The following is a 24,757-nucleotide window of genomic DNA, read 5'->3' on the forward strand; positions in this document are numbered from 1 at the left end:
TTATAGTACTAATTCCATATCATGACCTATCCAATACATCCATTTATAGTAATAATTCCATATCATGACCTATCCAATACATCCATTTATAGTAATAATTCCATATCATGACCTATCCAATACATCCAATACAACTCAAATCTACACAGTGGGCTGTATCTGCTATGCCCTTTGCGGGTAGCGTTATTAGCCCACTGACTTACCGCTGAGCTACGGGGGGAGGGTGTATTTTGTATAGTGAAAGCCGAGTTTTCATTATCGCTGTTGTCATATGGATATGACCTATTAATTTTCAAAGAATTGTGATTATATTAGCGTGGAACGAGCGTAGTGTTTGAGCTGTACGTTGATTCCAAATAATGTGATTTTTGTCAAATAACTTACGAATTACGCCGAAGTAGTTCCTGAAGGTGTATTTCAAAATATGATATTGGAAGGTTAATAAACAATAGATCTAAAGTGATCAACCATAATTTTTCGTATCGTATATGATTTTTTGTTGTTAAAAGGCTGTCGTTTGCGTGGTTAGCAGGAGAAACAATTCAAAAGGTTAACGGTCATTTGAATCTGGGTGTGTTATATGAGTGGGCGAATCTAACGAAGATGAAGGTAAGAAATGTCCCCAGTAATCATTCTGTCGTGGAAACGCTCACGGAGATCATTATTTTCGTTGATGTTTCAACGTATGTGAACCTGAGTGAAAAACGTATTTGAAATTTTGTACCGGATATGGTTGTTAAAAAGGTATAACCTAACGTATGTTTGGCACCCCTATATTGAGGGTTAAGTCTAGTTTATATTTGAAGTTTTATAGCTACGCGCAAGAAGTTAATTTACGCTGGTGGATTAATAAAATCCAAACTTTTATTTCTGGAGAAAGCAATGGATGATTGGTTTGTATGTGAGCGAACAGTAAAATAACCCTAAGAGACTTTGTAATAAGATTCGTAAATAAACAATTTGAATACAAAAAAGTAGAACAAGAGAAAATGAAAAGTATGTAGCGCATATGAAATAGTTAGATTAAAATAGATTTAAATCAATCGAAGAATGTGTATTATTTAGAGACTGAAGAATGAGTTTTTATGAATAAAGTTTTTCTTATTATAAGTTCGGCATCATGCTTGGCTGTTGAGAAAATTTGAAAGTTGGAGAGAGAATTCGGTCCTTAATCGGATGCCCTTTTTCTGTATTGTGTTGGTAGATAGACATCTACAAAAACTGGAAGAAAAATTACAAACCCTCCCAACTCTGCTATCTACCAACACAATACAGAAACAAGCCATACAATATCTTTCCGCAACTTTAAAATTCTCTCAACAGCCAAGTGTGATACTGAACTTCTAATAAGAAAAAACGTTATTCATAAAAAAAAAACTTATTTAGAGACTAAATAATACACATTCTTCGATTGATTTAAATCTATTTTAATCTAACTATTTAATTTGCGCTACATACTTTTCATTTCCTCTTGTTAAATCTTTTATTCAAATTCTGTACTTATTATTTATTAGAAATTATATCAATATTCATAAGGTAGGTATTGTTTTGAAACGTTAGTGATAAGCTGTGGTGACCAAAAGTTCACGTTAAAGATCAACTTTTGTATTAAGGAATTCTGTAAAGTTATGCATTAGCATGAGTTGTTTTATTAGAAAAATGTGCATTTAACATAGGAAAAAGTGAGTTGAAAGTAAAAATCAAAAATAATGTTAAATAAATAAATATATATAAAGGACCTTTAATACATGTTACTCTAAAATGCTGTGGCTTTATCAAAAAAATTTAATATGTAAATATATTTGTTCTTAAATTTTAGTAACTTTTAATTGAACAGATGTTTGAAATATTTTTTTTAAAGTATGTGGAAAGTAGAGTCATTGATTAGGAACTAAGTTTTCTCTTTTTAGCTTGCATTTACACAAGTAAAACACAACATCAATTTTATCAAATAATTTTGTGTTTCATATTTCCTATCCCATACATCCATTTATAAAATCAGTTGTTTCTCAAAGAGATGTGATCACATTAGGTTTTTAATTCAAATATCTTAGTTCCAGGATGTTCATGAGAGGAATCATAAAACATTATAATTAAAGTGAAAGAGGAAACTGGCACACCTATACATAGTCCAAAAAATTCACATTAATTATGTTGGCCTTGGAAAATGATTGAACAGATGTGTCCTGAAATTCTTGAGAAGGATCTTTATAGGTACTGTGTTTCTATGTGAATCTTTCCCCCAATAATTAGATATTCTTTTTTTTTTATTAAAGATATTTCTACTTGCATATGATGAGAGTATAGGGAGACTTGTATAATTTATTAAGAAACCTTCTTTTTTTTGTATTTCCAACTTTAGTGTATTTATGGGTCAGTAGCGAGGGAAAGTTTACACCAATAGTTATGAGGTACCGGGGTGGATCTGTATTTAAAGTATGTTCTGCTATTACATGTGTAGTAATAATTGTTAATACATGCTATAATTAACTTAAGTTATATCTCAAAAAACCTGATGAGTTAGGGAAAGTATTGGCATCTTTCTGATTTTTTTAATTATCTCCTCCCCATCTCAGTAGTGCTTATTTCATGAGACTTCTGACTATTGCATCACCTGGTAATGAATTGAGGAACTCTTTGATGTTCACACAGTTGCTCTCTTGTGATAACTAAGTTCATAAGCTAGTAGTATCATGTTGGAAATTCCAATTTGTGTATTTATTTATTTTACGTTTCTAAATATATCATGAGTGTGTAGACAGAAAACTGTTGTGAAATTGAGCAAACACTTTCAGCTGATATTTTTAAATGAAAAGTAAAAATATGGGTGTGTGTGTGCTGACACCTTGCACTTATCTTTTAGTGTGCCACCACATGTGCACCTATTTAGATATTGCGGGAAACACAATCATTGTTTCTAAGATTAAAAAATCTTAACAAGAATTACAAGGTATAAAGGCCACATGACTGTCCTTGGGACAGAAAATATTGTGCATATGTGTTGAGTATTAACCTCTACCTGTGCAGTTGGGCTGTTGAACAAATGAACATCAAGTAGCAATTGGAAATTTCCCATGATCTCATACAGTACATGTAATGCAGAAGGTATGACTCAGTTTTTACTTGATGTTTTGGTTTTATGGAAAGTAATGTGATGTAGAGTTTTGTCGTGTTGTACATTTAATGAGAGTATTTTCTAACTTGGTATTAATAATGGCAAACTTCACAAGTACAAAGATTTAGCATGCAGTGACTGAGTTTTAGTCTAAGCTTTGAAATGATTCAAGTCCTTCATTTGTGTAATATGGCTATATAGGTTCAGTGGGAAAACTTATAAATCATGCAGTCATAATTATTAGTAATATTATCAAAACAAAAAAAAAACATTGAGCCTTAACGAGTAGTGCACTCTGGTTCTTAGTTATAAATCTAAGTTAACTGTCAGGCCCTTAAACATTTTATTAATGCAGTATCCCTGTATGGAGTAGGAGAGCAATACATTGTCTGACATTGGAGCACAGTATACTGTTGGGTGGGTAGGAGCACAATCTACTAATATATTTAATTAACTGTACTGAGCGCCAAGTTGGTTTTATTTACTCTAAGTACATAGCTTACTCTGATCATAACTTAAGACTAATTAAAATAAATTACTACAAACTTTAGGTTTGTATGTAAAATTTACAAAGTGCTTTATGAAAAATATATTTTTATGAGTTCAGAAACACTGATCTGGGATTTTATATTTTTATGATTCACGTACGTACCGTACACAATTATAACAGTTATTTTTTTGGATAGATTTCAGATTAGATTAAGTGCTTACTTTGTTGCAGTTCTGTAACTGTTGACACAGCAAATATTTGAAGCATTTAATATTGTGTAATAATTTAAATATCTTGCAAGTTAAAAGTTTCAAAACTTTGAATGACATTTTGAAAATGATATTTGAAAATAATAAAACAGTTTTTTTTTTTAGTAACTGTAACTTGTACTCACTTATTCTGATTATTGATTTTTAAATTAAAACTGTTTAGGATCTGTCAACAGTATGGATACATGTTTTTATATTTTATTTGTGTATAGAAGAAATTACAAATTACAATCCCTGTTATAACCTTTCAATAGCATTTACTCTACCATTTATTGATTTTGTTGTATAACACTTTGCCAATCAGTTCAGAATAATCTGGTACTCCTGTTTTTACTGACTAGAAAATTACATGGAACTGATATCTATTTATTGGGTTATGTATATGTTGTGAAGGGATAATGCCTCTCTCTCTTTCTGGTTTATAAAAGAAAGAATGAATTCAGTATTTTATCCTAGCCCCAAAGGTAGTTGATAACTTCAAGTTGTTGTTTAAAAGTTGAGTCATATTGTTCATATTTATAAGGAATTTCAAGTGCATGTTGACTTCAAGCAGAGGCTTTTTGTTGTCATTGGAGAACTTTTGGAAAAGTTATTTTGGCATTTGAAAATAAATTCAAAATAAAATGTAATAGAAAATGTACATTGTTTGTTACAGAACTGTTGTTGATGAGCTTTTCATTCCAGTTCAGTGTTACTGCAGAACCTTGCAAAGTATGAAAAACATTTAAGAGTATGTACATATTCAGTAAATGGATTCCTTGTTTGCTTGAAGTTGGTCTGTGTAATTTGTTCCCCTCTATTAATGCTATTTATAGACATCTATTCTTGACCTGACCTATTTTTGTCAGTTGCCTACTTTCACTTTTAGTTCTTGATGTATGTAACAACACATGTGCTGAAGAAGCAAGAGTGTAGTCATCTACTGTTTCTCATAGTCAGTGTATTTCCTTTGTGTTTCTCTTGTTCCCCCACTTTAAGCTGATTCTCTAGCCTTAAAAATGATAAATATATATTTGTGAGCTGTGTATGAATTTGTCTGTGAATGTATATTTATAAACTTGTTTGTATGTGTGCATGCATGCAAGCTCTCACACTTGTTTAGGTTTCAGCAAATCCCTAGGTGGTTTATCAGTAGAGATGCTCATTGTACAAAGAAGACAAAATATGTATAACACACATATTGATAGAGATTACCATTCACGGGTTCCAAATAGACATCCACATGTATTGAGAAATATTTAAAATTTAGTTTTGAATTGTTTTTTTAAACCTAAATGAATAGCTTGGCTTGCTTAATAATGTTTTGGTGAGAATTTGTACATAAGATATAAAATTTATAAGGTCTGTACAGTACTTTTGGGAATTTAAAGTATACTTGTTCCCATTGATGCAGTGATGAACACTAGTAACTTTTAGGAATGTAAAGTACAATAGTTACCCAGTGGTAAATTGATGAACATTAGAAACTTTTAGGAATATAAAGCATACTTGTTCTCCATTGGTAAAGTGATCAACAGTAGTGACTTTTAGGAATATAAAAAATACTTGTTCTCCATTGGTACAGTGATGAACACAAGTAACTTTTAGGAATATATAGTATATTACCTCCTCATTGGTACAGTAATGAACACCATTAATATTGGAGAATTTAAAGTATACTAGTTCCCCAGTGGTACAGCAATAAACATTAGTAACTTTTAGGAATATAAAGCATACTTGTTCCCATTGGTACAGTGATGAACACTAGTAACTTTTAGGAATATAAGGCATACTTGTTTTCCATTGGTAGAGTGATGAACACTAGTAACTTTTAGGAATTCAAAGCATACTTGTTTCCAGTGGTACAGCGATAAACGCTAGTAACTTTTAGGAATGTAAAGTACAATAGTTACCCAGTGGTAAAAGGATGAACATTAGAAGTTTTTAGGAATATAAAGCATACTTGTTCTCTATTGGTATAGTGTTGAAAATTAGAATTTTTCAGGTATGTTTATAAAACATTTCCGATCTTTGTGGATGGCGGGTTTGAATTTATTTTATTTTTTAATTATTTTACTCAGCAAGCATGATTATGCCAAAAACATTGGGAAAAGTCTCCAAAATCCAGGTAACTTATTCTTAGGATAAACTTGTTAGCGTTTGGTGTGTATGAAATGTAATATTTTTCTCTTCATGATCAAAATTATGGTGGTGATAATTTATATTTAGTGATATATGTAGGAATATTGTAGAAATCAAACTGTGTATGTTTAAAGGTTAAAATGAGTTCTTAATGAAATTGTTGTACACCTACAGGATCAAGTTCTGTTAAAATACCAGGTTATAAGTGGAAGAGGATTTAGACTAGTGACTGTGTGCCTTGCTATTGTAAATCATTAAGAGGTTTATGAGCTAATTTCCCTTTCAAGTCATGATGGAAAAGGTGAGTTTGAAAATCAGTATGGTTTATATGTATAAGGTGTGAAAATAATGTAATTTAGCAGGATAAATTCTTGTGTGTGTGCACACACACACACAAAGCATAGTTGTCTGTTTGCTTGGTGTGTGCATGGCAACAGACACACACACATTCTCCCCTTCATTTCAACAGAATAACTAAATAACTGCCAAGTGAGGTGTATGTACATTTGCTAGTCTCTATAATAATTCTTAATTGTATGTATGCATCTATGTTTTACTTGATTTCTGAACACCTCCCATAATTTCTGACAAAATGACTTGAAATTTTGTATTTTAATTTATTTATCCTTACAGAATATGTCTATAATAATAAAAGGATGTTTGTATGTGTGTGAGTGCCATAGCTCCAAGAGGAAGGAACCGAGAAACCTGAAATTTTGCATCCATTACTAAGTGGACCTTGAGGGTGTGTACCTGGGTTTTATTACTTATCCACATGTGTGCACACATGTGCATGCTCATCCTTTTAATGAGACAAGCTAACAAAAAACCACATAGAAAAGAAGAGGTTCCTTATATAACTTCTAATATGTATAGAAAAGTCAGTGCATTTTGATAACAATGTGTTTCAACAATGGGTTTTATGTCATCTTGCTTAGTAACAAACTTATAACCTAATATTGTTGTTAGTCTATGTACTGAAAGTATAAAATGAAATGTATAAACTACAAAATTGACAAAATATTTGTTGATTTCTTAATTTAGTCTCTGTTGATTAAAGAGTTTTTTTATTATTAAAAACGTTGGTTATATAATAGAGAATACTTTAATTCAGAAACAATTTAAGTTTAAATTTGGATCGATATTTTTACTTTCATGATAAATTTTATGCACTTGGCTCTAGGCTAGGTTAATAATGCTTGGAGATGGCTTGAATGGGTAATGAAGACAAACTTTAATATAAGTTTAACAAAACAGCAAATGTACAATGTATCGACATGATGACAAAACCTTGTCGAAACGTTGTACATTTTATGTTTTGTTAAACTTCTATTAAAGTTTTTCTTCATTACCCATTCAAGCCGTTTCCAAATGTTATTAGTCTCAAAGTGGGCTCCTCGTCATTGAATTTGAATTCATCTAGTCTAGGTTATCGCACACTATGCCTTTACTTTATTTCTTTAAATTGTACTAACATTCACTACACTTGCAAGATTTCATGATCCCCTTGCTAAAATAGGTTCAGATTACACACACTGACATAGTCATCCAGAATATATCAACATAATAACCTGAGCGAAGTTCAGTACTTTCACTAGTACTAAAATGAAAACAAATTCTTAGAGATTTGTGAGGGGTCCCAATAAAGGGGAGAGAGTTAAGGGAATTTTTTTCTTCTTGGCTCTCATGTTTGAGTGAATCAGTATATATTTGAAAATTGATATTAACATGAATAGAGCCACTGGAAACTATAAACTAATAAAGAAATTTTCAAATGTGTTTCCCATTTGGTGGATCAAAGAGTTTTGGTGTTCTTAAGACTGGATTTATGGATGTGTGTTAAACATTCATTGACATTGGACAGGTAAGTGATAATTCAAATACGTGTGTACCATTAGATTTTTGAAGTTTTATAATAACCACTTCTCAAATGGGGTCAAGGGATTTTTGGAGGCTCTCAGGGTTGGCTGTATGAATTTACATGAAAATTGGCAAGAACATTTAAGGAATCATTCAGAACCTGTGTCTATATACCAGATGTACTTCCACAGGATCCTCGAAAGTGTTCTGTTTCAAGAGTAAACAAAACCAAAAGTAAGATTAACAAATATTTGTATTTCTTGCTTTTGAAGCTCATATGTCATGCTGTGTTGTAGCCTACAGAGTGCATAATTCTTCTTTTGATTGAAGTTTCATATCTTTATATATTTTTACAATATTTGATAAAAAAAGAACTTTTACTCAGTTTACAGCTCATATCTCCAATCATTACCATTAGTCATAGAAACAGTTAACAATTTTGATAAACGAACGATGGAGAAACGACCAGGGGCTAGGACCCCTCGTTTGGCCAAACAGGAAGAAATTGAACTGGAAGAAGATGAAGGTTGTATCAATCCTGTTCCAGTAACAATTCATATTGAAGACAGAGGAGGAGGAAAAGAGGATCAGGAAGACAATTCAGATGGAGGAGGGGAGGATGAAGGTGATGATGGTATTGGAAGTGATGGAGATGTTTCTTCTCGAACGCACAGCTCACCTGGACCAGGCTCAAGACAATCACCTGTATCTGGATACATGGGAAAAGAAAAGAAGGCTCAATCCAGGGTAAGTTCACTTGTCTTGTTTTCCTCTTATAAAGTTTTATTCCCTTTTCAAGATTTTTATGGTATTTATTCATTCTTTTTGTGTTTAAGCAGTAATTCTAAAGTATATTTTTGACAGCAAAATTGTTTTCATTTGTTACATGGACTTATAACTAGTTTAACATTTAAAAATTTTTCTTCTTACTATACAAATCTCCACATTAGAGTTCAAAGAATACCTACAATTTTAAGACAGTGATGTCATTTCCGAAGAGGTTTACCATGACATGAGACTTACAGGTTCACAATACTGTATTCTTTATGGAATGTCTAAAATTCATTAACCCTTTGCCAGATGTGTGTTTGGATTCCATCTCTTTCTTTTGAACCAAGATTTCAAGGAGGTAGGTTGTGTCTTTAGTCTGCTCCAAATTTCATATTTTTTTAGATTGAAATACAGCTTAGTTACTAAGCTTGATAAGTTATAGTGCAATTCTGTGGTACTGATATAATAATTTATGATTTTTTGGTTATTCAACTGTATATATAAAACTTAAAAAAAAAAAAATAATTTTCGTATCCTCCAAATGCAAAATTTTGAAAGGCTTAGCAACCTTCCTCAAGCAGCAACTGAGTACAAAGGTCATAACTAGAAGAGATAATTGTTTACTTTACTCCTTTATTTACTGTTCTATGTTCTAAGAAAAATACGTTTAATAACCTATTTCTAAATAGCAGTAATCTATATACATATATAATGTATAATAATTAAAATGTGACTGTATTTTACAAAATACTAGCCTACTAAAACACAGCCAAGACAGGTCACTTTGTAAAGACTAAAAGTCAGTTTTATATTATTGGATACAGTAACATGAGGGCACTTGTGCCGTGTCATTGTAACTTATGTTTTGTTAACCAGGCATGGCTGAAAGGTCAATATAATAAACATAATATATAAATATAAATGTATAATATTATGAGATTTAAACTATTTAGTCTAAACATTTATGTTTTTGTGTTATAAGTTGTAGTCATTCTAGAACAAAAAAGGCATAATTTATATTTATTTCCTAATTTTTTTAAGATGGTTACAAGATCAGTCAAATCAACCAAACTCGTACAGAGATTCATTACTGAAAATAACAGATAAAATATATAGTTTTTCTTAAGAAATGTTTAATAACTATCTGGACATTATAAAGATTTTGCATGTGAAAGTTGAAAATTTCCTGATGCACAAAAGTATTTTTTATCTTAAAATTAAAATTACTTTGCATGTTGGATTGGCAACATGTGAAAATAAAAGAGGCATGAGAAAAACATTGCTTTACAAACCTTAAGACTTAATAAAAAAAAATTTGATATTTTGCATATGAAAGCATCGTAATGTTTACTGATAATCTGCCAAGTTTCGTTAACATACACTTACTAATTTAAAAGTTATAGCATGAAAACTATAACAAGCACCAAATGGTTACAAGGTCGGTCCCAGGGACCAACCCCTTGCTGAAAGAGTTAGTGATTGTTCCATTCAACCTATTGTATCTAATCTAGGTGCATATAAAGTAGCAGTTTTTTTGGATGATTCTATAAAGCCATTACCACTAATGAATACTCAGAGATAATTTTGACTTCTCTGAATATTACAGAAATCTAAATTTTTTTGAACCAGTATATACAGTGCAAGTTTTGGGACAGAATCATTATACACTAGTGTCCAATTAAAATAAGTAATTGAGTTATGTGCTAACTTGATAATTGATATTTCTGAAGTTGTAAATGTGTTAACTAAAGATAATGTTTTGAAATTGCTTTGTTTTGCAACAGAATAATCACATTTTCTGTTTCAAGGAAAATTTTATGACCAACTACATTGTATAGCAATGGGGTCTATTTACAGCAACATCCAGATGATTTTAAGCCAGTTCTATTTAAAATATATGTTGAAGATGTATTTATACTCTTCAAACAGAAGTTTATATTTTATCTAAGTGGAAGGCATCAAAATATTAACTTTACTGTTGAAGAAAAAAAAAGATTCTGTATTACCATTCTTAGACCTTAAGATTTTAATCATGAGACAAAGTTATTGGTGTCCTATTATCATAAACCAGCTTTTTCAGATTTATATTTTAACTATAGACTTTTCACACCTTCTGTTTTCAATAAGAATTTAATTTTCGTATTGGTTCATAGAGCCTTTAAAATAACTAGTACAAAACTGGTGTTTTGTGTAGATCTTGATAACATCAAGAATTATCTCAAGAAGAATCTTTTTTTTCTGAAACCTATAAGCAGAATTAAGAAGGAATACCTACAAAAAAAAAAGTGAAGACCAGCCAAGTACCGATGTCTGATGTACCTAAATTACCTCTAACAATAATCTTACCATTTATGGGTTCTTTAAGTTTTAAAATAAAGAAAAAATATGTTTAACATTTTGAAATCTACAAATCCAAAAATTTTGATAAATTTTATTGTTAAACCTCAATTATGCATTAAAAGTTTTTACAAATTTACCATTGTAAGCAGGTTTATATTAGTTCCATGGCATGCCACCTAGTGGCTCAAATCAAAGAACTCCTCAAACCGAACAACAGAAATCATTTGAGCATTTATCTATGCTTCAAAAACATGTATTGAGACACCTAGTGATAAAAACTTCAACATTATCTGCTCAGCAGAGAATGAAGGAACATTGTAGATAAAAAAAGGCTTTATTAAATAACCATTTGGAACAAAACCTTAATGATACTTCTTTGTGTTTTCCGATATGCTTATTGTATGAAACTGTAAACTTAGTGAAGTTACAGTGGAATGTTTGACAAGCCAAACAAACTGCTCATAAATGGACTCTTGAAACCTAACAACAAAAAAATTGTTTGTTGTATTGTTCATTTGGTTAGTTTTTGATTTATATATATATTCTATAACTGTCTCAAAAAATCCATAATTTTTTCAAATCTATAGTTTTTATCTTTAACTGTTTCATAAACTCCTGTTTGTTTTTCATATTTATGAATTTAATTTTGAAATCTTTAAAGACTCAAAGAATACGCATGTTTGTTGTTTCTTTCATGTTTGCAACTGTTTAATCTTTTTTATTCTTCATATTTTATGTCACAAGATAATTCATTTTTAAATAGAATTTCACATATAACTCATAAAAGTCTGGCCAGAAAACTGGATTAAATTACGTGTAATCTCTTATTCTATGTGCTTGGTGAAGAAAGGAATGTTGTTTTGTCATGCCATGAAGATTTCTTTTTGTACTCGTATTGTGGCTCTGTAATTATGTGTACTGTTGGGACTCAATGCGAAAATCATGTTGCTGTCAGTGAAATATTTTATTTGGTCATATTATTGAGTTTCCAGTGGCCAAAATGTGTGGACTTAGTTGTACATACGTGTGGCTAGATGGACAAAATGGATTTAAGTTCAGTACATGAGGTAAAGATAAGCTTAGTAGCAATTTTTCTAAGGTACGTTAGAAGGTTGGACTAAATACTTTGCCAGTGGTCTTAGAGCAGGTACATGTAGTTAATCTACTACTTCTTGACTGCTGTTAAATTGCATTTCTTAGTTTTACATTCTTACCTTACACACACACACACACACACACACACACACACACACACACACACACACACTGTACAGTTGTTGTATCTGTTTTTATTTTGTGGTATATATAGAACTTAGTCATGATCCTAACCTCATGTTTTGAAAAATATGTTTCAAGTTGTGATGACATTTTATAATGCCACCAAAACAAAAGTATATATGTAAGTTCATTTGAGTGTATTGATTTGTGTTTCTGATATGAAAATGATGATAAAAGGTATTTTCAGCTGATATCACATGTAATTAAGGAATTACAAATAGAATAGTATCAGCAAGGGAATGTGATCAGCTTAAACTAAGCTTCTTTATGTAAATGCACCTGTACCAGGCTCATCACCGAGTCAAGTTGTTGGTACGTAGTCAGGCTCTTCGTGATGATACCTCGCCACCTCCAGATGCGGAGGCATTGTCGGCTAACAGCAATATGTTGACTGTGACCAATGCTTCAACTCTTACTACACAGGTCTGTCTTCTTGCCTTTCTTCATGCTTGAAACCATAGTTAATGCACCTGCTGTTTCTCTATTCTTTTTGCATTTCTGCATGCATGTGAGCATTGTTGATCTTGTATGTTTGTTTAACATTTTCATTTATAGGTTTTTAATCTGTAATGGGAGTGGATTGACTTCAGTTGATATTAATTAACCTAGACACTAATCCAAAGCAAACTTGTATATAGTAAAGCTTGATATAGCATGAATTAAATGCTGCTAAAATAAAATATCTATACTGTGTTTGACATTACTTTTAATACATAAAATTTTACTGAGATTGTCAATGCTTTTTCTCTCTATCATTCTATCCTTTTACAGTTCTTTTGATAAAATCAACTGATAAAACATTTTTTTTATTTAGTTTTATTTCTAGGAATATATATAAAAAATAGAATAGCACCATGGTTTTGGGATGTGGATGGGCTCATTATGAAGGTAATGGCCAAATTCTAGATTTGTTTTCTAACAAGAATTGCCGAAGAATTGGTGGTGGATGCTTTCGACTGACCATCTTCCCACTAGTCTACCCCCCTGATGGTTTAGAATTAAGCTTGATGACTTGCATGATAAACATTGAATGTCAATATCTGTGGTGGACACAGTTCAGATAGTCATTGTATATCTTTGTGTTTAAACACAAAAAACAAATCCTCTAGTCTATCAGATCAAAATTAGGAATGATTAGTGCCGATAGCCCCAAGTAGGTTTGCATGAATATATGAAAAACTTGCAAACAAACTTTCTGCAATTAATAAATTACTTAAGCTCTGGAAAAAGTTGTTTATTTTACTAAAGTACCAAGTTTGTGCTTTCTTTTGGGTTAGTGTTTTTATAGCGACACAACACTGAGTTATTAAATTCATAGTTAACCTGTAGTCTCAGTGAGAAGAATAAACTTGGCCTCACATTTTCTCTCTCTAACATTAACTGTTTCTGTGATGTGACAAAAAATCATATATACAGCTTCTCTTCTGAAGACTTTAGAATAACAAATTAGTAGCATCAATGTTACATATTCCTCATTTAAAATATTAGGTCATCAAGAAATTAATGTTGCATTTCGGAACACTTTCATAACCCCCCCTCTCCCCAAAAAACGTATATCATGTATAATAGTTAAACAAACTGCCTAAATGTCACGTTTATATAATGTGTAAAGTTTAGTATACTCTAATCCCTTATAGTAATGGCACACAATGAGAGACACATTTGGCATGTAATGCTGTTTGAATATAAGAAGGGAAACAACGCCCAAGAGTTAGTGCTGTTCACTAGTTGCCTTTTTCCTAGTCTATCAGTTCAAAATTAAGGACAGTTAGTGTAGATAGCCCTTGAGTAGTTCTGTGCAAATATACATAACAAAATGTTATATGATTAAGAAAGGACTTAAGTGTCAGAAAAACATATTTATTTTACCAATGTTTCAGCTTGTGTCTTCTTCCAGGCAAAGTGTTTTTATAGCAACACAACACTGAGTTATGAACTACCTACTAACAAGAGAAAACAAAACATTATTGGAATATGAGGTTAAATATGATACAGGAAAAAGACATCAAAATTTTTAAAAATGTCCAGATAAAATTTCCTTTTTTTACATTGGAGTTGATCAATAGTTTATTGTAGTTTTATTGATGTAAAATTGAACAGACTAGCAGATGTACCTGTGCGATGCACGGTGAGAAGTTCATGAAAGTTAACAAATCATTTATACGATTCAGTTATTGATTTTATTGCAGTTGCAGAATTAACGTTTTACCAGTTATGAATATAAATAGTATTTCTGTTTTTGCCCTAAGTATGCTAGTAATGATTGAAAGTATATAGACTGTATGTATACCCCATGTAATGAAAGAGGAAACTGGAGAAATACCATCACTATCTCTAGTAGCCATCCCCATTGAATGATCTGTATTTAGCCATCACTGGAGCTATGAAATCTGTGCATTTTAAAAGAAAAATGACCTCTTGACACATCCTGAATCATTTATAGTTGATTAAACCATATTTGAAAATTCTAAATGTAAAAGCTTAGGAGCAGTTAGAGGATAAACAAACACACACAAACAAACAATCTTTTTCAAATTATAGTAGGATTAACCTTGTACTGAGCTTTAAGTAAGCTTATTTTATTTTTGATAACTAGTGTAACCTAACACTGCAACTTAATTTGTTATAAAGAATAAGGTTGGAAGGTTTGGTATGTAATTTTTTATTGATTACATCATTTGCATTCAGTTGTTTAATGATAGTGATATTTTTCAAATGCTCGTATTTTTTTGTACATGTGTAAAATTAAAACTTTTTTTTTATAAAGGTGAATCTGTCCTTTTATCTCTAACAACACTTTTTCTTTTCAGATTGAAGTCAGATTAAACCTTTTGTTTGTTCTGCATGATGGCTCTTTGTCATGATTTCCTGTGTCACCCTTTACTTTTATTTGCATTGCATAAATATGTTTATTTATTTTGTTTTCAGTTAATCCATAAAGTTATTATTTTTAATATAAGGCAACAAGTTCCATCTACTGTAAGAGCATTTTTAATATTGTATATTTAAGTGGAATATCTAACTTTGGTAAGCTATAATTTGCATCTGACCTTTACAAAATTGAGCATTTGCTAGCTTCCTTGTGAAATTTTAAGTATGTTAGTTTGTGAAGCTCAGAAAATATGATATATTGATATTTATAGCTTACTATGATAGTGATAGAGATAAGGTGTACATTCACAAACAAACTGTCCTATTATACAGTGGTTTTAAATCACTGGTACATGAACTGGCACTGACCTGTGGACATGTTTTTACTATTCTGCAGAAACATCCAGTGAAAGAAGAAGAAATGAATAAAAGAAATGATTTGTGAAACTTATAATTTGTACAAGTGTCGGGAATAGATGAAAAGTGTTGTTTACTTTGTAGTTTATTGTAAAATAATTGAGCTTCATTACTATTGCTTAAAAGCTTCTAGAAGAAGCAAAATTAGGAAACAACATTATAAACCTATATACTTCTAATGGTGTGTAAGTTTTTTTACAGGGATTTTTCTGTACTGTCAAATGATGTGTTTTTTCAGGATTCCGGGAACAAATGAACCTGCTTTTTGATTGTGTTATGTTCTTCATTCTGGCCAGAAAAAGTATTCTAAAACATTACAGCATTTGTTACATTAATCTGAGTTTATGTATAAACAGCATAGACACTGATATGGTTTATTATGCATGTTCTTCTGTGTCTGTATGTGTGTGTGCATGTATTTTTATGCATATACTCCTTATTCTTCTGGTCAAGAAATTGTGATATAAACATTCCTTCTGATTATTAGCAATAATTTGAGCTAAATTTGTCATTTAATTTTTGAGGAAAATGGGGCCAAGTTTAAAATAAATTTAAGATTAGATTAATGGACAGCATTAGCTTAAGGGGCCAATGGTGTTTCAGGGTTATTTGGCCCTTCCACTGCACTAGCCCTGAATTTACATTGATTGTGATTTCACATGTACAACTAATTGTGACAATAAACACAAGCAAAATTTATGATGTACAGTGTAACATCAGCTAATTTTATAAATACTGTAGTTTTATCTTTAATTACACAAATTTTATTTACACACGTTTGAGTAAATTGATACCAAAATTTGTTAAGATTAAAATATTTTACCAGTGGTATTTTGGTAATGTAAAGTCAGTGTTCTTTTCTTTCCTTACCAGTCGAAAGGCTCTGGTATCACACAGCAAAACCTGGGAAAACATGGCAGTTCACAGGGTAGTATGGATAGCTGTTCCAGTCTGTCAAGAGGTAAGAAGTGAAAGACATTTTGTTGAAACATTTACACGAGTTAGTAATAAATCTTATTCTTTTCTATCTTTTTCAAACATTTTCTTGCAATAAGAAGTTAAACCCATTCTTTATATCCTTTTGAAATATTTTTCTGAAGTAAGAATGTAAACCTGGTCTTGTTATATTCTTTTTAAAGGTTTTTCTTGAAATAAGAATTTAAAGTGATTGCATCGTATCCTCTTAACCTGTTTTTGTGAGGTAAAAAATTAAATCTTGTTCTTTTTTGTCCTTAGTAAATGTTTTTCTTTGAGGCAAGAAGGTAAAACTGATAACTCTATATTCCTTGAAATGTTTTCCTGGGGTAAGAATTTAAATCTCGTCCTCTTGAAGCATTTTCTTTTAATTATTAATCATTTAGTGGCAATAAATTTTAAGAGGAGTGTAAACATTTTGTTAAAATTGGAAACAATAATAGCTATCATTTGCTTTTTAAAACGAAACAAAAATAACTGGATAGTTCAGAATTTGAAAACAAGTTTTTATGATTATTATTATTACTGAATTAAATGATGGATCACACAATAATCGTAAGGATACCTTAAATGCACCTAGTTATCTGAATAAACCACAATTAATAACAGATGAAAGACAAGTTTCTATGATCATAAATATTTCCTTCCAAATTATGTGTAAAAAAAAAAGTCACCAGCCACAACAGCCTGTTCTTTATGATTGTATAGAGATAGGATAAATATCCGATCGGATTGGATATTGCACTACAGGATGAAATCTGATGCAGTTGGATATTATTTTTGTGATGAATTGGATAATCGGATAGCATTTCCATCAACAGATAATTGGTATTGCATCATCCAAATGATTGGTGCTTGTTGGTATTTTCTAAACATAAGAGAGTGGGAGCCATGTTAGTTGTAATACAGATTGCTATTATGTAGTTTAATTAAACATCTTGCCCAACTATTGTGTTGCCACACCATGCTACAGGTGGTCGTGGTAGTGACAGCAGCTGGAAGCACTGTCTAAATAAATCTCTGGTTTCATTGAGGGGCTTGGAGGTGTAAAGTATATACTCTTGCCTTGCTACATGCTGTATTCCTTTAAAGGACCTGCATTGGTTGCTCACTCATGCAGAAGTATACATCCTTATAAATTTTTTGAAAAACAGTGATGAAGTACTAGTATAATACTATAATGAATCGGTAGCAAATGCCTGTGGCACATTTTCTTTAATATGTATGGACACATCCACTGTGCAATCTGAATCTGGTGTAACTTTAGTGTGCAGAATTAAATGAAGAAAGTCCATTGCAGAAGTTTCTTGTTTACAAAAAAACATTAGAAATAGCTAAAATACTGAAATTAAAAACACATATACTGAAGAAGTAAACATAAAATAATTTCTTCATCTGAAAATTATAAAAATTATTTGTATTTTAAATGATAGTAAATCAAAATATGCAATGAAATGACTTCTTACTTCTAGTAACCTGAGATCTGGTGTGCATTCCAGTCTTGAGTGTCACATATTTCTTCACATTTGACTCTCTGAGACAAAACTATGGGATTAAAAATGACTGGTAAATCACATTACTACATGTAGGGAAAATGCTATTTCCCCAGCTATCTCAGGACTCCACCAAGCCCCCCCCCCCAAAAAAGATAACAAAGATTATGTGATGTTGCAAAAAATGTATACTGATGATAACTTCAAACTGAGAACATATAAATGGAAAATAATAATTAATTGGATATGGTGAGTAAGATATCCAACCAAAACTATTATTTGTCCCATTCATATAATTGAATTTAATGATAAAAATTTAACCAAAACATTTAGGCTGAGGAAGACTGACGCTTATTTTTGGAACACCTCGCTAATGCTCATTAAAGTGTGTAGAACTGGATTTTCAATGATCTCTTGTTATTCTTTCAGGATCTGTATATGAAATATACTTAATCATAAAGACATATTTTAAACTTGAGAACTTTATATTCACATAATTTCTTTGAACCTGACCTGATTTTAAAGTGAAAATTTTGTTAATTGTGAATCATTGTGAGATGTAATCTTCAGCACTGGTTCCTAGAATACAGCTTGTCAGTTATTATAACTTGTTTTACAAAAACGTTATTAAAACTTTTGTGTTCTTTCTATACTTACTTAGATTCCAGCACAGAGACGTACACAGATTCTACTGGCATTGACCTCCAACAGTTTATTATTGACACTTTACACAAAAACCAGAAAGATCGTATGATGTTACTGAGGATCGAGCAGGATGTAATTACCCTAATTAAAGATAACAAGTAAGGCTGCCTAATGAAAAGAAGAGTACTTTAAAATGGTAATACTTTAAAATTATAAATATATACCATCTATAAAAAATATCCAAACATTAGAATGTTGAATGCTTTAAATCTGCTTATGTAGTTTTAATGCTTTTGTTAGTGGCAGGGCAAGTAATACATGTATTCAACTCTAGTATAAAGTTCAGGTGTGTTAAAATATTATAGGTAAGTATAGAATCTAACTAAAATCTCTCATTTACTAAAAGCATAAATAACATTTCTGCAGGGTATGTAGTATTTTATGTTTCTTTAATGGGTGCAACATGATACACACACACACTCGTACACTTGTCTTTTTTGTACTTGTGTTTGTGGGGAAAAAATATTGAAAAAAAATGGTGTAATAACAATTTGTTTATGAAAACATTTGGAAAAGAGTGTTGATAAACTACCAAAGAAGTACAGTGGTTTGTAAGAGTGTTGATAAACTACCAAAGAAGTACAGTGGTTTGTAAGAGTGTTGATAAACTACCAAAGAAGTACAGTGGTTTGTATGAGAGTGTTGATAAACTATCAAAGAATTACAGTGGTTTGTATGAGTGTTGATAAACTACCAAAGAAGTACAGTGGCTTGTATGAGTGTTGATAAACTACTAAAGAAGTACAGTGGTTTGTATGAGAGTGTTGATAAACTATCAAAGAATTACAGTGGTTTGTATGAGTGTTGATAAACTATCAAAGAATTACAGTGGTTTATATGAGAGTGTTGATAAACTACTAAAGAAGTACAGTGGTTTGTGTGAGAGTGTTGATAAACTACTAAAGAAGTACAGTGGTTTGTGTGAGAGTGTTGATAAACTATTAAAGAAGTACAGTGGTTTGTGTGAGAGTGTTGATAAACTACTAAAGAAGTACAGTGGTTTGTGTGAGAGTGTTGATAAACTACTAAAGAAGTACAGTGGTTTGTATGAGAGTGTTGATAAACTACTAAAGAAGTACAGTGGTTTGTGTGAGAGTGTTGATAAACTATTAAAGAAGTACAGTGGTTTGTGTGAGACTGTTGATAAACTACTAAAGAAGTACAGTGGTTTGTGTGAGAGTGTTGATAAACTACTAAAGAAGTACAGTGGTTTGTATGAGAGTGTTGATAAACTACTAAAGAAGTACAGTGGTTTGTATGAGAGTGTTGATAAGCTACCAAAGAATTACAGTGGTATGCACAGGAATGTTCTGCCAAAGGTCTTTGGTGAAAAATGACTAGTAACTTTTTACTTGAAACTCTCAAAACAAATTGTATCTCAAGATATTAAAGAAATTAGCAATTTAGTAAAGGTTACTTTGTAGTATTTTGGATCAAAAATCTGTTTCTTCTTCATAATGGGGTTGCCTTCAGATGTTGTTGGAGGCAGTAAGTTTAAGTGAGTTTAAGAGAAATCTTGATAACTGTATAAATGATAAGGGCTGGCTTTGAGTTTTTTTTATTAAATAGTTTTAGTTTAGTTCAGAGGATGGGACAGCCTAGGTGGATCAGTAGGTCCCTTGTTGTCTCTAAACATTATGCTAAGTGTCAGATAGGTTGTTTTCAGCAAAACAGCAAATTCAAACAAGAAATAAGAGTTTAAGTTACTGTGTAGATTACTTAAACTGAGTTTCTTTAAGTGTGAGAAATGGTCCATTAAAACAATTCTATTATGTGATTAAATATTAGGTGTGCTAAATGACATACACGTTTAGTGCATGGGGAAATCATAGAGGAGTCGGATCCAAACAATGACTCCCTTCTTACACATCACACACTGCTGGGCCATAAAGGTGCTTGACAAGTTTGGTTGAGATCAACAAAATATTATCAACCCCCCCCCCCACATGTTACTCCTTAGTGGGTCATAAGGATACATGCCAGATTATGATGAAAACTGCTCCAACAGTTTGCCAGTTATAAGCAGGCTTGTCAAATAATTGTTTAATATAAAATTATCTATGTGTGTGTAATAATTGAGATGTAATTGAATAGCTGTGTTATCATTCAATACACACTACAGTGTAGTACAAAATTCCCAAGTACATGTTTATGTAATATAGATTATTTAATGAACTGTGACCCTTGCTTCTTAGGTAAATATATATTGTATAAGATGTGTATAAGATTTTATGTGCCAAAAGTAGCAAAGATGCATCTTGAAAATGCAATTAATGTCAGTTTCTGTCTTGTGATAATTTTCCAGGCGGCAATCTCACAAGTTCCCCCAGATGAGCTCTTATCATCGCATGCTTGTCCACAGGGTGGCGGCATTTTTTGGTCTTGATCACAATGTTGATCAGAATGGAACTGCTGTAATTGTTAACAAAACCAAAAATACAAGATTGTAAGTATTGGTTCACTTGATATATTCTTTTCATAAGTTGTATTTATATTTGATAATTCATAATCAGCTTTTAATTAAATGACAAGTGTAAAAAATAAGCAAGATGGGTACATTTTGAGAGTTATTAATTTGTAATATCTTCAAATCATGTTGAAAGGTAAGAAAAGTAATAGGAGTGTAGTTTACAGTTTGTTTTCACCTTAAGGTTTATGTAATTCATAATATTTAAATTATTAGTGGTAAGATGTAAAGTTAAAAAATATATAGTTTTAGTTACTCATCTGACCCCTCTGAGCATAAACTTTTTGTAGATGGACCTTCCTACTTTCCCAGTTTCACTTTATAGTTTTCCAAGCAATTCTTGTTATAGCTTTTGGAAGTATGATACATAGATCATCGATAAATGTGTAGTACATTAATAAACTCTTATATATGAAGTTAAACTCCCAAAATATTTCAATTTGTCGCTTGTATGCTATTGTTAATGTAAGATAACATATAGCAAATATATTAAGAGAAAAGTTTAATTTCTTACTAACTTACTCTATCTTTACACGTAGTAGGACTCGCACATATTTGATTTTGACATTAGTAAGTAACGTCTTTTGTAAATTCAAATTGTTATTTTAATATTTATGATTTCTTAATGAGAATTAAATTGTTATTTATAAATAGAACATTGATTCTATATTATTTTGATATCAGTGCTTTTTACATTTTATCTGTTATTTTTCTCTACTCTAATTCTATACAAACTCGAACAATTTGACTGACCTTATAACCACCATAAAAAAAAAATAAGAAAATAAATCTACCCTCTTTTCCTTTCTAGAATGACAACTGATTGTAATCAAAAACTACAACTTTATCCTAAATAGCTTAAAGCTTCTAACAGTCTACATCTGTTTCTACTTATTATTTTTCTTATTTGTCGTACCTAATTTAACCTTATGTAACCTAATAAGTTTCTAATTTTTTACATTTAAATTACTTTATAACAATAAATAAAAGATATACATGAAAAACTAGAAATATGATACTTATTTTTGACCTCTTTATATTTTTTTGCTCTCTGTTGCTGATGAATTTTATGCCCACTATTTTTTATAATGATGGTACTAGTACATTAAATAATTTTTATATATTTAAGTAATGAATATAATAACACAGGATCATAACATGCATAAAGAAGACATTGTATAATAACTTATAATTTAACAGGCTTTCTAACTAAGACAAAAGGGGCTTATGGTCTGAACACTGCAAGATAAACATTCAAACTGAAGATGAAATTGGCAATACTCTGTACTGATAACAATGCATCATAATTCATCATTTGATAGATTAAAAATTGGTCTTTTTATTAGTTATAAATGATGTAATATAAAACATCAGAAAGAATTATTGACTGTTTGTGAAAGAAAGCATGTGACAGGTGGGCATGGCAAAAGAGTCTGATTTTGTAGTTTAAGAATGTAAGTAAAGAAGATTGAAGGCTATAAATATTAGACTTTGCTCTAGTATTATCTATATTATAATGTGTAACTTATGTTACAATCCCTACTTCATAGAGAGGTGGTAAATACATTAGAAAAGGGGGGATGACCTAGAGAACACTCACAATTCTCAGACTAGGGGAGATTGAGGATTTGTTTAAATATTCCCTTATAAAACTAAGACATTAAAACTTATATTAAAATTTGATTTATTTGCTATGTTTTAGCACCAACTTTATTTGTATACACTGATAATAAAATAGGTTAATTAAATTTTGAATATAACTCTAAAAGGTTGTGACATGCATTTTGACCTATCCATAGCGAGAGAGTTAAAAGGAAGGGTATTGATGAGAGTTTGAGTTTTAAAAGGAAGGTTACTGATGAATGTTTGTTTTAAAAAGAAAACTTGGTGAATGTTTGAGCTATTTTTTTTAAAGATAATTGATTTTTTTTCCAGACCTGAAGCTAAGTTTCGAGATCACATACGAGATGAGCTAATGCCTTTAGAGCCAAAGAAGTCTATTCTAAAACGAGACAGTGCATCTTTTGAAGAAGGCAAAGAGGTAGGAAAATTTCACAGTTGAGGTAGGACAATTTGCACAGTTTTTCACGATGTCTTCTCGTGGAAGTTCTAATGGCAATATATAATAATTTATAACAAAATATACATAAAAGTAGCTTAGATTAACAGTGATTAATCATCTTTGCCTGTTGTGTGATATGGCAAAAAGATTTCTTACTTTTAAACTTCCGAAATATTGCAAAACTTTTCTCGTGGCCAAACTGTTTTTTTTGTTTTTATGTACGTTGATTTTATTAGTCAACACTTAATAGTTGTGAGAGATCATAAGTTTGGCTCTTTTTGTTGTGATGTGTTTGGAAAATAATTTGAATAGCTTCAGCTTATTTAAAATTTTTGTGTATAATAATTTAGTAAAAATTTGGGTATGTATTCATTTATGAGCAGCCCCAAACTTGGTCTTCAATGACAAGAATAAAAATCGTTATCCGCTTGCTGTTCAGTTAGTTTTTTTTTTTTTTTTCATAGGGTAAGTTTGTGAAAAACGGACTGGATAATGTTTTATACTTTAACTAAAATAGTACATGATTTGCTTATAGATGGAATTGTTACTTTTCTCAGTAAATAAACAAGCCATTGTTTTTAATTTTTTTATTAATTTGGGTAAATGTGGATGTGTATGTGTGCTATTGGCTAGTTATTGCTTCTTTAAGTTTTTCTCCACATGTGAAGTTTTTTTCCTTTTTAGAAAGAACAAATAGTGTTTGGATTTACTGTTTATAATTTTTTCTGTTTTGTAACTGCACTAGCATATGTCTTTGTTTTCTGTTCTTTGGGGATATGGTAAAAGGTTATGTGGATACTGACAATGTAATAAAGCAGTTTGTCTTAATTGTTTTTCCTCTTTTGGTCTGTTTTAAATATTTTTGAACATGAAGAGCCCTGAAAGACAGTCATCATTTGACAGCAAAAAGAGCAAATCATTTGAAGAAAGAGAAGAGGAATATGAAAAGGCAAGAGCGAGGATTTTTAACCAAGATGTGAGTGATACTACAAAGTCTCCTCCACCCGTCAGTTTTGGGGGGTGCTTTTTTTTATCGTTTTGTTTCAAGCTTAATCTGGCTTTTATATGTTTTTTTTATTTCAAAAGAAAAGTTACAAAATTCATAATCAAATGAAAATGTTTTCATAAAATCAACTTCTAAAACTGTGGGAATATCATATTTTGGCTTTTATGTCTTTTAGTTGTTTGTAATTTTTCATTAATAAACACATGGGGTTGGTGGAGACTTGTGTGTCAGAAGCTGTGGTTGAGTGTGTCCCAGATTTAAGATGTTCACTTCCTTTTTCTTTAAAGATGTTTATATATTTGTTGATGCATTTGACTGTAATGAATCTAATGACATTTGCTACTGTTTGTTGAAAGGGAAGCTCAGGAATGTCTGTTCAGTAGATCAGAAGTTTTTGTTGAGTTGTCAAACAGTTTATTTCTTGTGTTATTAACCCGACAGGAATATGTTTTGATAAAAAAATCGTGTAAACTGCAGATGTTTTTTCATTTTCCTCTTAATTTCTACATTTCAGGTT

At 30.9% G+C, this 24,757-nt stretch overlaps 1 protein-coding gene across 11 annotated transcripts in view; it reads left to right on the top strand.

Annotated features, from left to right (window-relative positions):
* LOC106458691 (cAMP-regulated phosphoprotein 21-like) overlaps positions 1–24,757 on the top strand; it is a 101,607-nt gene that overhangs the window by 47,931 nt on the left and 28,919 nt on the right. For 4 of the 11 annotated variants that reach the window (XM_022384958.1, XM_022384957.1, XM_022384962.1 and 1 more), the window contains exons 2-9: positions 6,170–6,296; positions 8,241–8,602; positions 12,533–12,667; positions 16,406–16,493; positions 18,662–18,803; positions 21,011–21,151; positions 23,108–23,213; positions 24,109–24,210. In XM_022384958.1, the coding sequence (XP_022240666.1) occupies positions 8,309–8,602; positions 12,533–12,667; positions 16,406–16,493; positions 18,662–18,803; positions 21,011–21,151; positions 23,108–23,213; positions 24,109–24,210 (1,008 nt within the window). In that variant the 5' untranslated portion in view covers positions 6,170–6,296; positions 8,241–8,308. Of the gene's footprint in view, positions 1–2,863; positions 3,106–6,169; positions 6,297–8,240; positions 8,603–12,532; positions 12,668–16,405; positions 16,494–18,661; positions 18,842–21,010; positions 21,152–23,107; positions 23,214–24,108; positions 24,211–24,757 lie in introns of those variants that run through there. The other 7 variants (XM_022384959.1, XM_022384964.1, XM_022384963.1 and 4 more) reach the window with 7 other exon arrangements.

Source organism: Limulus polyphemus, unplaced genomic scaffold (genome assembly GCF_000517525.1).
Source record: "Limulus polyphemus unplaced genomic scaffold, Limulus_polyphemus-2.1.2 Scaffold501, whole genome shotgun sequence".
In the NCBI taxonomy this organism is placed as follows: Eukaryota; Metazoa; Arthropoda; class Merostomata; order Xiphosura; family Limulidae; genus Limulus; species Limulus polyphemus.